Source organism: Haemaphysalis longicornis, unplaced genomic scaffold (genome assembly GCF_048455015.1).
Source record: "Haemaphysalis longicornis isolate Haplotype H1 unplaced genomic scaffold, Haemaphysalis longicornis Haplotype H1 scaffold_1, whole genome shotgun sequence".
In the NCBI taxonomy this organism is placed as follows: Eukaryota; Metazoa; Arthropoda; class Arachnida; order Ixodida; family Ixodidae; genus Haemaphysalis; species Haemaphysalis longicornis.
This window is the reverse complement of record NW_027526203.1, coordinates 400355676-400369302: the sequence shown is the minus strand read 5'-3', so window position 1 is coordinate 400369302 and position 13627 is coordinate 400355676. Positions and strand designations below refer to the sequence as shown.

General features: G+C 43.5%; 1 protein-coding gene across 1 annotated transcript in view; it reads left to right on the top strand.

Moving 5' to 3' along the window:
* Positions 1–13627, top strand: part of LOC144155403 (G patch domain-containing protein 1) — a 49929-nt gene that overhangs the window by 15046 nt on the left and 21256 nt on the right. The window contains exons 6-8 of the mRNA XM_077686804.1: positions 2141–2270; positions 7153–7359; positions 7652–7924. Coding sequence (XP_077542930.1) covers positions 2141–2270; positions 7153–7359; positions 7652–7924 — 610 coding nt within the window. The remainder of the gene's footprint in view (positions 1–2140; positions 2271–7152; positions 7360–7651; positions 7925–13627) is intronic.

Below are 13627 nucleotides of genomic sequence, written 5' to 3'. Positions count from 1 at the left end.
AGTTGATTGATTGTTGATTGTAGGGTTCAACGCGCCGACGCAACGCAGGCAATGAGGTGTGCCGTAGTGGAGGGCTCCGGATTAATTTTGACCACCTGGGGATCTTTAACGTGCGCCGAAATCTCGAACACACGGGCGTCTTTGCTTTTCGTCTCCATCAGAAAAGCGGCCGCCGTGTCCGGGAATCGAACCCATGTCCTAAGGAGGCCATAGTGCACGTGCATCTTTGATTACCAGTTCTGGAACATCTGTGGACTGCTTGGGACGCAATCTAGTGCTTGATTTTCCTATTTACTTATTTCCTATGAGACCTCCAGCCTGAAGGCCTTCATTGGTCTACCCAGGGACTATCCAGGGCTGGTAAATTAAGGATGTCCAGTGTCTTGGGATGATCATAGCAATGCCGTTGACGTTGCTGGCTACACTGTAATCATGACCAAACTTTAAGCAAGTTTCACACCCTCAATGGTCAATGCTGTGAGACTCTGAATGGAGTGCTGAAGGGAAATTAAAAATTTAACCGAAAGTCAGGTAACTATGATGAATGCAAGTAATAGCGCTCAAACGGGGGTGTACTGCTTGGTTATTCTTGGTTAACTTTTTTTTTATTGATTTAGCCATTACTTTAGGGTCGATCAACACACGTTGAGCTTGGCGGCGGTAACGGCAGTGTTAAGCTCAACGAGCATGTCATTAAGCATCGATATTAGTCAGCGTACCCGGGTTGCCCGTTCTATGAAGCTATTGCGCGGTGATAAAGGTGGTAGAGGCGATATGCTGCGCCAACACAAGGAGGAAAGGCCACCTAAGCTGGAGCGTGGCTACGTATGCGTTATTTTCTCCATCGGCACATACAGCAACCGTTGTGCATAGCAGGCTCGACGCCCTCATCATTGCTTGCATGGTGTACTTTTGCTCCGGGGCATTGGTTAACAGGCTTTGCACCTCGATAGAATGACGGTCACGATTTTATAGCGCTCTTGCACTAAGAATACGTGGTGGTTTTCAAATTGCTTTAAATCTGGTTACAGTGCAACACACCTAAACTTTGGCAATGTAGCATATATACTTGTGTAAAAGCCACACTTTTTCCACTATTTGGATGGGTTTGGATCATCGTTATACGCCTCATGCTGTGCTTAGTACTTACATGAGTAAACAGACATGGCACACTGCACTATCAGTATTTGAAGTAACCTCATTTTGTCTCAGCTTAAATGACTGCTCGTTGGCCTGCACTCCCTTGTTCAGAAAGGAAACCCGGCAAAAGACGTGCACAACAAATTGTTGTGCTGTGCACAATGAAGACAGCTGTTACATTAAGAGCCTGCACTGGTAAATCTACACGGGAGTAAGTGGGGGGAGAGTTGACCAAGAGCGCCCGCCGCGGTGGTAGAGTGGCTAAGGCGTTGCACTGCTGAGCACGAGGACGCGGGTTCGATTCCCAGCCGCGACGGCTGCTTTTCTGTTGGACGCGAAAAGCAAAAACGGCCGTGTGTATGCGATTTCGGAGCACGTTAAAGATCCCCAGGTGGTCAAAATTAATCCGGAGACCTCATCTACGGCGCGCCTCATCGCCTGCGTTGCGTCGGCGTGTTAAACCCTACAATCAATCAATCAATTGACCAAAAGCCCTCAAAACTGGCCCTACAAAGCCTACAGGGCATTCCATGCCTCCTATATTGGCATTGTTGCAAGGTTGGTTTCACAGCCAGTCAAGGATAACAGTTAGATTATATTGTTTACATAACACTATGCATATCTTTTTCTAGCTTTATTTTAAAATTTTCCAAACACATTAGTCCCCCCCTTCTGCTTATCCCAGGCCCGTTTTGCTTCCTCCTGGGAAAATTTCTGCCGATGCCACTAGTAGTGCCTATAAAATGTGTTCCATTTGCTTATTTTTACAAAATCAAACTACTCTTGGGTTGTTATTTTTGAGCAACAAACCTTACACAACTTTCATTTCACGAGGTTTTGCTATATTTGAAAGCGGTTATGTTTGTCTTCACATGCTCACAGTAAATTTATCACAGTAAATTTGTGTGCTTCACCATATATTGAAGCATGTTGTGGTACCCCGAAACTCAATAGATTTCTTCACAATATGTTTTTATGATGTGTGAAACTCTTCTTCTAGGCATTTGGTGTTGGCGCCTTTGAAGAGGAAGATGGCGATATATACGCACGAGAAGATATGTCTCAGTACAGCTTTGAGGTAGCTGATGAACTCGACGAAAAGCCTCGCAAGAGTCTTCCAGCCATTGAAGGTATGAATCTGAATACATGAGCTTAAGTTTCCAGTTCTCTCAGGCTGAATTGGAAATAAGGGGTAATATTCTGTAAGGGAGTCATTCACAAGCAACTTGGACCATTTTACAAACTATGTTTTTAGTCTGTGTATAATTGTTTCATGGTACACATTGCACTATGACACCTTGTCTTGGATGAACATTGAGCAGGCAAACAACTAGGTTAAAAAATGGCCCAGGTTGTTTATGAATGACCCTCACGGGGAATAGCAGCCCATGGGTGCATTGTTTGGCAGTACATTGTCATATCAAAAGAACTTGGCTGCGAAATAATCATGATGCATTTGAAATATCAAGCGATAAAATACATCATGGTTGAATCAAGTAAATAAAAATGTGCCTTTATGCAAATAAACCTTGCAAAAACGTACTAATTGTTTTTTTTCTAAACAGCAACTCTTGTGTTGTCTTTGTCATAATAATCAGTCTCTGCAGGCACCTTTGCTTAATTAAGGGGGGACGTGGCTTTCAAAATCAACTTTTTTATTTCTTTGTGGATTTTGATGAAAATTGGCACAGCAACTGGAAATGCTTCTGTGATAACACTATAAAAATTTCAAAGTAATATTTTGAAAACTTTTTTATGTATGAAATATTCTTTCTATTCCGCTTGTACCGAGCTTGAGCGGCTTATAAAACACGATAGAAAACTTGTTCGAAGTGCTTTGCATTCCCAAATGAATGGACGAGGTCGTGACAGTTTTAGAATTTTTTTTTTACAACACAATGTTTTTTAGTTTTCATTTTTTTAGAGGTTAATGTGCAACAGGCATGTCAACTGTGAACGATTATTTGAATAAAAAAATCACAAAAAACAAATCTGGAAAACCAAAAGTGTCACGACCTGAACAGTTCATCAAGGAATGTAATGCAAGAAACGGAATCAAAATAGACCCAGCGGTCATGAAGAAATCCCTGGTACAAGCGACACAGGTGGCAAAAAAAAACGTTTTGAGAAAACGGCTTCCGAAGTTGCAACATAGGTTTCACATATCAGAAGTCGTCACGGTTGTAGCCTTTCATGTCCTTTTGAACATGGGGCTTCTGGAAGGCCTTGCCTTGAAATTGGAGTGCCTTTTACAGCCTTTCTCTTTCCAGAAAACATCATTTTCAGCTCCTCCGTGAAGAGTACATACCCCCCTTTGCAAACCAAACGCAGGGAAGATGGGTTTCAATGGGCTTTCAATGCAAAGTATGGTTAGTTGGTTGGCTGTATCGCACTGGACAACCTCCTTTTGCAGTGTTGTCACCAGGGCAACAAGTTAAGCATTTTTTTTACTTAAATTTGACCATTTTTGGCTTTTTTTATGTTTTATCTTGCCTGGCACAGCAACTTAGTACTAATGTGCAGGTGTTCATTGCCAAAAGTTTGCATACCACAAGGATGAAAATGAGCTACTTTGAAGCTTGGCAGAGTATTCTGCATAACTCCCAACTTCAATGCAAGAGCATATTTTTTTACTACTTTTGACATTCAAGGCATCCAATATTTCTCGCAGCACAGCCAGTATGCCCTGAGCAATGGTATCAATAATTTCCCTAAAAAAAATCACTGTTAAATGCTGCCACAGTAACGTACATTTTTAACGCAGAGAGCATATTTTTATTCCTATACTACTAACTCAAACCAGTTTGCATGAAAATTACAAGTGCACGGGAAACGTTGCGCAAGAAAGGCGATATGGCTCGCGCGCATCGCAGCGCACGCTTACCGCGACATATCGAACTTTGATTATACCTGATATGGCTGGTCAGGTCGCTTTTAAGATTAAATCTAACGTCGCAGGCATTAATTACAACTACTGGCGTTCAATCGTAACCGGTTGCCCAGTCATGTGATGCTCCAATGCGCGTCGGCTATGCCGTGCGCGCCGCAGCGTTTGACGCGTCGACTGTTTCTTTCCCAAGGCTAGCGAGCCCACAATCAAATCACAGCAATAACTAAGCGTGTAAACATCGCAAATCCAACTAAAAGTTCACTTCACGAACCGCGATCGCAAGCGCGCACACCGCGTCACCCTCCGGGGTCTGGCGACGGTAGAGTCACGCGCCCCACGAAGCGTTCGATGACCTCCGCCTTTCGTGCCACACAACTTCCCGTAATCCGGCTCGTTATCTCTGGCATTCCCATCGCGATAACGTCTGTGTTGAACACCACAGATTGAACAGAAACTCGTCCGAGCGCAGCGGCGAAAATGAACTCAATCCACTCGCTACGCAGCTCAGGCGGCCGCCATTTTGCGTTGCGCCCGCAACATCCAATCACGAGGGTCGTCGTTCTGTGCCCCGACCGGGGACCAATAGCGCTTCAGCATCTATTTCTAGCTTCGTTTGTGCGTCGTTTCTTTTCTGCCGTTTGTGCGTTTGTGAATGAACGAAGATAAAAGAGACGAGCAGAACCGGAAAGACGATCGCTCGGCCGATCTAACCATATCAAAATGGCCGCGCCCGGTAGCACCGTTGCGGAGATAGAGCGCTCCGAAAATTGCCGTTTTTTCGCCCTTTTGCGCTGATAGTTTGTCACCGCGCCTGACAAAAGTATTTTTTTATGCCACTTTGCGACGCTTTTCAGCGTAAAAACTTTGCAGACGCACAGAATAGGAAACATAGAAGCCGAATATGTGGGTTTCAAAAAAACGATGTTTTGGTCATTTTTCCGAAGTTGAAAGCCGCGTCCCCCCTTAAGATTAATCATTTGGTCGGAGTAAGCCGTTAGTGCTGATGTGTTGCTTCTTGTGCAGCTCTTAGTCCTTATGGGAATTTGCTGGATTGTCAGAGAAGGTTGGGATAAAGTTTGAGAGTGATGTGGTTCGAGTTAAAACCAACCAGGGACTTCCCATTTGTCTGGCCTTCCTGAGGATTCAGCTTAGGCTTGATGGGGGTCCAACTTATTAGCAAGTTGCTTTGTTAATTTTACATTAAAAACCTTGTTAAAAACATTTTTGTTATTCTCCTCGAAATAAAGTCAAACAGCTATCATGGTTTATAAGATTTCAGGCCCTCCGAGAGAGGCTTGAAGGTTTTTACATAGCGCCATTGCCATTTCCTAACTACACTAGCTGTTGCAAGTTTTATTTCATGTAGAAATACTTTACTACTGAAACGTTAGGTCATTCATTGCATATGTAAGATATAACAGCATTTGACCAATTCATTTGGTAATGCAGGATTCATTCAGCAAGATAGATTGGCATTTTAAAATGTTGCTCATTATACACACACAGATACGAATGTTTCAGCAGTTTCAACTGTGCGTTGAACAAATGAATGCTGCAGGGCTTTTCATTCTTCCTGAAATTGCTGTATGTTTTTGCACTGCCTGCTCACTGTGTGGCCACTTCCACTTTCATTGTCCAGATGGGTGGGAATGACAGTGGCAGTTGCATCGCATAGTTCATGGGCGTGGTAGCTTCCTTGCAGTATTAACACTTACAGGCCCCTAGAGGCTGCCATTGCTTGCTATCTGAGGGGAGGCAGGAAGGGGGGCCAAGTAAAAAGTGAGCGTAGCCACATCACTGTCTTTTGTTGGATGACCTGATAATTAAAGTGCGCACAAGTGTTCTGTAAAAACTTGAAGCCAAGTTTCTTAACTGCAGGGCTGTAGTGACTGTTTATTTACTCAGCTCTAATGTGAATTCGAGGTATCTGTGGGCAGCCGCTGATTTTTTCTGTGTGACGTAAATTGTGGGAGTAGTACACTTATCAACTTTTAGTTATGGCAGAGTGCTTGAAGAACTGGTGATTACCAGCGGTTTTTGAAGCTGGCAACGTTAGCTGTCATCCACTACGTTACAGCCAATAGTATTTCCACACTCCATCATGGCAGTTCGCTCGGAATGGCTGCGCACTAGAACTGTCTTGAATTGAGGTCTACGTGTAGGGTGTCTTGTAAGAATTTCGTTCTTATCCCTCCTGTGGCAATGCTATTTGGGGAGGAATGTACGTAGCACATATCTGATGCGCACAGAGCCCTAATGTAGCTTCCTATGCAAGAATTGCTTGTTTGTGCTACACTGAGCATGTAACGGAGGCGGCATGTACTTGCGGGATCACTGGAAATTTGCTTAACAGCAGTGTTACCATTCTTGCAGTGCTTAATTGAAGTCATCCGCCAATCTGGCAGCTATGAAAGGCTGCTCATGAACTTTATTCTTTGCTAAAGGGAGCCTCAGGAGGCCCTTTGCCAGGTCAGTCTGCTTTGGTTCTGGGTGTGCCAGAAATTACTTTGCTATTGGCAGGGTTGGCAAAAGTTTGAGTATTATTTCTGCCCATTGGCATCTGTTACTGTATTAAAGTGAAGCTTTCTATGTCTCACTTGTGGTGTTGGGGGAAAAAAACACACTGCAAGATAGCCAACTTTGCACAGTGGGTTTCCACAAAGGGCACACGATGATGATGGTGATGAAATGCAAAGCTTTCTCTGATACAAATGCAAAGGCCGCAATCCAATCGGCCAAAGTCCAAATGAACAGTACCGCTTAGCTAACCGAATCAGCATGTTCAAGTGACCAATCACAAACTAATAGAAAATCGTAACATCACATTCAGTTAGCTCAATGTTGTTGTAGATTTGAACTATGACTGATTGGATTGTGTACTTTGCATTTGGATCGGAAAAAGCTTTGCATTTCAACCATCTTTCTTCCAGAACGGGGCATTATGTTTTTTTTTTTTTTTTGTTATTGGTATCTCAGACATTCATCAGGGCATTTTCTGCATAAGTACATTGGACTCCTTGAATGAGCTGTTGTTTATCTTCCTCTTATTGTTTTTGATGTGTCCTTCTAACACTTGTTTGCACGAATACGTGAGCTAACATTAGTTGGAACGTTTCTTCTAGGACCAAAGAGCAAGCCCGTACATGACCGCTCGAAGGCCCTGGAAGGCTTCCACTTGGCCAAAGAGCCACCAACTGTGATGAAACTCTACCCGCCACCGAAGATTCCTGCTGATTTCAAACCTTTTCATGAGCCACCTAAGCGTGAACGAAGACGTTTTGAAGAACCGAAGAGTGACCTTTACAAGGACAAGATAACGGAACACTCAGGTAATCATGCACTCTTTTCAATTTCTGCATCCACAAGTGTTCACAGCAATTGCGCCCACGTTTGCAGATGTGCTTTTGGGACAGCTGTATATGTGTAACATTTAATTTGAAATGCAGCAAGGCGAGTTAATAAAGCAAGGTTATGAAGGACTCTTTGGGTCATAAATATTTTTATAAAAGCTGCATGAAATTTGCTAATATCCTGTGTTTCCAATAGTTTTCAAGGCTCTGTAAAAGTTGCTGTCTGGCATTCAAGCGGGGCAAATTAATTGATTATTTTTTTTCTTCTCAGGATCGATCTTTGACCTCGTGTCCCCTGCTGACAGGGAGAGGCTGGAGAGCATTAAGAAAGGCGGCAGTGGAGAGCGACCAAAGGAAGCGCAGCGTGATGCCAGCGTCCCTCAGCCATCCCAAGCTGCCGCCCAAGCAGCACCAGCCGCCACTAAGCCACCTGTGCCTGTTTCTCTTCCGGTGCCAGGACAGCCTACCAAGCCCTTTGCACGAGACGAAGCAAAGCAGAAGCGATTTGAGCAGTACCTGTCCCTCCAGGGTTCAAACAGACTGGGTGAGTGTATTGTTTTTGTCAGGTGTAGAGGTTCCTGGAAAAGCCTAGCATAGAGCTAGCGCAGTGTTGATATAAGGGAGGAGCGCAGTTTGATTTGTTGTCCTTTTTATAACCTCTCATCATTGCCATGATCTTGAATGCAGTGTACCACTGAAAAAAGAGCCAAAGCCATTCGTGTCCCTGTTTGAAGTGCAGAGGAAGAGGACAGGGGAGGGGATGAGGAGCATCCTCCTCCCTTCTCTCCCATGTCATCTCCCCCCTTCTGTCACTTTCTATGCCAGAAAGAACAGCCATGCAGGTGACAGGATGTGGGCAACATCCTTTTTACATGCACAGTTTTTTAAAGGGAACATGAAGACAGCATACGTATAACTTTGCTTTATTTGTAAGATTGGGCATCTTGTACCTCGCTACAATTTTGTTCGACAAGAAAGGTTGCTGCCATCACTTGGGAAGTAGTGTTTAAAGGGGTGGATTTCAAATTACTCACTTACTGTGCCGCAGCATGATGTGTAAAAAGTCCTGTGACATATTTGAGGGACCTGCCAAAAACAGTGAGTCAGTGCACCGACTTGGCATTGTCATGGAAAAAAACCAGAAGTTTGAAATCGCTGATCAAACCTAGTAAGATATCGCAGGGGTTTCAGCATAAAGTAACCCTGTGGCAGTGGGCTTTCTCCTTGCTTCAGCCGATGCAAGCGACTAGAATTAGACAACTTGGGCTCACCTGTACCCTCTGTGCCTCGTCAGAAAAATGGCAGGTGGGATTCGTCGGTAATTTTTCTACTTTGGACAGCTCAAGAGATGGCACAGTGTCAGTTGTGGCTTTGGCCTCAAGCCTGCAATTAATGTTGATTTTCTTCATGTTGTTGTACTGTAGCTATTTGCTGATTACCTTATTGTCACAGCGTAACATTATTCTTTACTTGAAACACTATGAGCTCAAGCTGGAATTTCCAAAGCTGTTTCAATAACTGGTTAATTTGCTCAGCATCAGCCAATCACACAAGTTAGATACCTATGTATTGTGTCACAGCTTAAGTGCAGTAGAGTAGCTGGTGCCACCCTTTCTTCTGTTTTTCTTAGTATATAGCTTATTTGATTGTAGTTTGTGTGAAAACTGGCATGAGTGCTATTTTGACAATTGGAGCCAAGTTGTATGTTGTCTTCGTGGTTCCTTTAACTCTTCTGTGACTGCGGAAAAATGGTCGATTTTGAGCGCTTCCAAAAACTTTTTTTTTTTTCTCTTGAGCTACTGGACACATTTAGCATTGCTATGCATGAAATTGTAGCTTATAGATTTCTCGTTCAAACACATAACAGCAGTTTTGTGAAATGTGTAATTATTGACAGTTTATTGGTCAACGAAACAAAAACAAATGCAGAAAAAAGTATACACAAAACACAAATAGGCAATTTTACTGAGCCTAAAAATTATTTTACGAATTCTAAGATATACAAAATGTTTGTACGTTCCTAAGCTATGACTCAATATATACACCAAGGCTTTAATCGACCAGATTTGGGGGAAATCCCAAAGGTGGAGTAAGTTTCTGCGAAGGAAAGTTTGACATCCACCTCAATGCAACCATATGGCTACAAAGGAAAGCTATGCAGCTTTCTCAGAAACTTCGTAGTTGACAAAAAAAAAAAAAATCAAGGCTGTACACCAAGTTCTGGATTTTTGTGGGCCCACCAACCTAACGGCCCTGACGGCTGTGCCACTCTGCGAAGCCACTCGAGACTCAATCGGTCTCTCTAAAATATGCATCCAAGCATGCGTGTTGGTGTTTTCACACGAAATCCTTGTCACTGCAGTGGTAAAAACCAATAAAAAAATTTAGCGTTCTTAAAAAGCAGCACGCGTCACACCGCAGCGCTAATTTTACGCGAGCCCCAGGCTATCTTGAAGGTGATAACGCGATGTGGCGCGGTGCATTTGGCAAAATATCCCCGCCACACATCGTCCAGATCCTACACATGAAATTAATACCGCAGTCGTCAGATGTTAAGTAGGTTTTGTTTATAAATACAGCGCTAAGTCAAAAACTAACCTTCCCTGGGAGCACATATCGAAGTGTGAGGCGGTTGAACGGGAGAGTCTTCATCAGAACTAAAATCTGAAGAATCCACATCGTTGCTGGAGTCATCACTTCTGCTGCGGTAAAAAAAAGCAGCAGCAGCAGTGGCCGAAGTCCCTGAAACCGCTGTCCGCCTTTGCAGAGTGCGCAGTGAAACAGGACGCTATTTTCGCCCAACTCGCTGCTACCTTGCGTTCAAATTTCACTCATGATGCGGTCTACTCACGTGAAATGTAAATAAACGGCAACAGAACTGAAAAAAGGGTTTTCACTGAACACGCCAGATGGCGTCAATTGTCCGAATATTGCCGTTGTTACTTTTTGCGTGAGGTTTGAAAATCATCGTTCACCCATGACGATGGCCTATGGCGTGTTCGTGAAAGAGCCAGCCAAACCCTGCTTAGCTGGCCATCTGTAGGCGCACCACTAAAAGCCTTCTAGTAACACGTTTTGAAAGCAGCTGTGGGTACTCCTGCTGGTTTCCCATTGTTGCTGCATGTATTTACCGCATTCACAGCTGCGATTTCATTTGTGTGCATTGGAGATTAATATTTTTGTGGAGCAGTAACTGCTCGCAGGGCACATGTGATTTACAAAAGTGGAAATATTTTTGATGCCGCTGTAATGGGGCACAATCGGTCTCTATATATGCACGAGGTGTGTGTAACAGACTGTCATCGCGAAGCCAGCGTGAGGTGCAGCTCTGAATGATTCCTTTACCCTGAAGCCTTGTGACGATGCCTTAGTAAGCCACGTTTACTCACATGGCCATGGTGCAGTAGCGCACTTACATAATCAAGTGTAGCACTCATACCTCATGTAGCACTGGTTACACTTTTCAATGTCATAATTCTGTACTGACTGACAGCCTCGTTATTTAGTTATTGCGACAGTGCACAAGCCACCCTAGCTTGGAGGTGTCAGTGTGACAATGTTTTTGGATGTGCTGGGAAAACATTTGGTAGAATAAGGCGGTACGATATCCTGGAAGGAACATGTATGAAAGGCTTTGGGCTGTGTCTGGCTTGCCCTGAGGCGAGTGGTAACAAACCTTACCCATCTCTTACTTTTAGCCTCTTGAGAACATAGATGCCACACAGAGCCTGATGAGACTAAAATCCGGGGGCTATGGGCTGTAGCAGAAACCAAAAGCTCCCAGCATTGCATTTCTCTTTTTGTGTGCTGCATACAGTACTACACAAACAGGTGATCCCACTAAAGACTCAGTTTTTAACTGTGTCCTTTGTGGGATAACTTGTTTGTTAACTAAGAAAAATGAAAGAAAATGCATACCGCCTGAAGGTACGTGCAAAAAAATTTATTCCATGATTTCATTTTACATTTCCAATGCAGCAATAGTTGGCGTTCCGGCTACACTCTCAAATTACACAGGGATTTGAGTCTCTTTGAGTTTGATGAGTCCTGCCTGGCGTGAGTTGAGACGAAAGGGCGCTGTCATTTCTGAGGTTACATGAGGTTTTTTTGAACACATATAAGCCTTTCTGTTCCTTTCTGACTTGAAGACACTGAATTATTGCATGATGTTAACTTTCGTTGCTTCTTGCTGTTATGTGTCACCCTGCGCATATTTAGCCGAATGTGCCCTTACTTAACAATGCAGTATCTTGCACTACGTCCAACCTTTAGGGGGGGTCTACAACAAGATTTTTTACGACGTTTATGTTCCAAAATGACGCTGCAATCATCATGACTGGTGCAGATGCATGTTGAAAGGCTAAAGCAACCTGTCATGTGCACTTAACAGGCGTTAAACAAGAAGACAACAAATGTATGCACGTGGGATGCCAGACGATGGTATTCTGCTGTGGTCGTGCTGATACTCATGAGGGAAGCGCACAGAAAGGCACCCATAGAAGCCCTTTGTTGGTGCTCGAGCACCTTACCAAGCCTCATTTGTTCCTGGACATCCTATTTAATTGTATTATTTACATTGAGATGTGACTGTGACAAGCTTTATGTGGGTAAAGGTTGTGGGTAAAGAAAAACAAGTGAGAGAAAGCCAAAACACCTTATAAGTGGCTATGAACTACACAGCAGCATCCCTGTACATGCCACAGAAAGTGGCAGCAGGTAATGGAACAGTCCCAAAGGTCAGGGCTTATGGGCCTGGAGGTAAGCACCTTCATTGGAAAAAGCAAAGAAAGTAATTTCATGGTCTCTGCTTTCGTCCTCTACTCAGAACAAAAGCAGAGACCATGAAAATGTGTCGTGTCTGCTATAGATGGTATTAACTGAAAATTTAGCTGTCAATTTCTTCGCTTGGCAACACTAGGAATGGCCATGGACATGTCCGATGTGCCACAGACATGGCACGGCTTATGCCACCACGCCCGCACGCCACAGAAAAAAAAACACCAGCGTGCGTTGTTTTGTGGAGCCCGACGTAACCAGTGACGGCGCACTCACATGGTTGCCTGCATGCATGCCTCATCAGTGAATACAACCTATAAGAATAGCTGTAAGCATAAAGTTATTCTACACGTGGAAGAGAGCGGCAAGCGGTTAAGCGTGTCTCAATTGAGCAAATGGACAGGTGGGTGACCAAAGCTTGCTGTGGAATTCCACCAATTATGGTTGCAAAGGCATCCAAGAAATACAGAATTTCTAATGCCATGGACAACACTGAAGACGAAATGTGGTTGGAGAGGAAGTATCTGTCTGAGAGTGACAGTCAATGTGAAGTTCAGGGGGATAAACAGCTTGCCCTTGAAATATGAAAGTGTTTGCACATTTTTTTTTTATTTACGGGAATCACATGCCCGTTAGAAGCGGGGCTTTGCTTTTTAATTTTTATTATTATTATTTTTTTTTTAATTTTTTTGCAGTCACAAAACCTACGTGCGCATTAGAACCAAGGGCACGTTATACTCGATTAAATAAGGTATACATTTCAAGGAAACGGAACAGTGCAAGTTTTACATTTCTATCAAAACCTTTATGTTGAATTTGCTCATCTGCAAGGTTCCTTTCAACCGTTTTGAACTTCATCCTAGTGTCAGTACCATAGTGCTCACAAAGTTCAGCAACAATTCTGGAGTGGTGACAGTCATTGATGATGTGGTCTTGCAGACATCTGTAACGTCAGTGTGAAGGTTATCTTTGATAGACCTGCAATCCATTTAGCAGCAGACTAATATGAATCCCTACTATTGGCCAAACCTCATGCACCAGGGTGCTTTCTGCTTCAAACTATTTATGGATTGACATCACGAGAGAAGAATTTGTGTGAAGAAACGTGAGCTTAATCTGTAAACCACTTATCATGTCATGTAATGACAGTGTCAATATTGTGAATAATGATAGTGTGTCAGGTTCGGGACAATAATAACAAATAAAAGTATAAATTTTGAACAAGACTATGTTTATGTTCTATCCAAAACCCAAATAAATACACACACTATGGACAGAGAAACTAAAGAGCACTGAGGAACCAAAGGATAGAAGGGGAAAATGCTAAAGAGATCAAACAAACGTTAAAGAGTCAAAGTCAGGGAATGAAGGGAAACAACAGTTCGAATAAGCGGGAAAGAGTTCAAGGTGAACGACAAGGTCACGGTAGGTGTTCGCTGCGGGAACGGGGTTGTCCTACCTCACGTCCCAG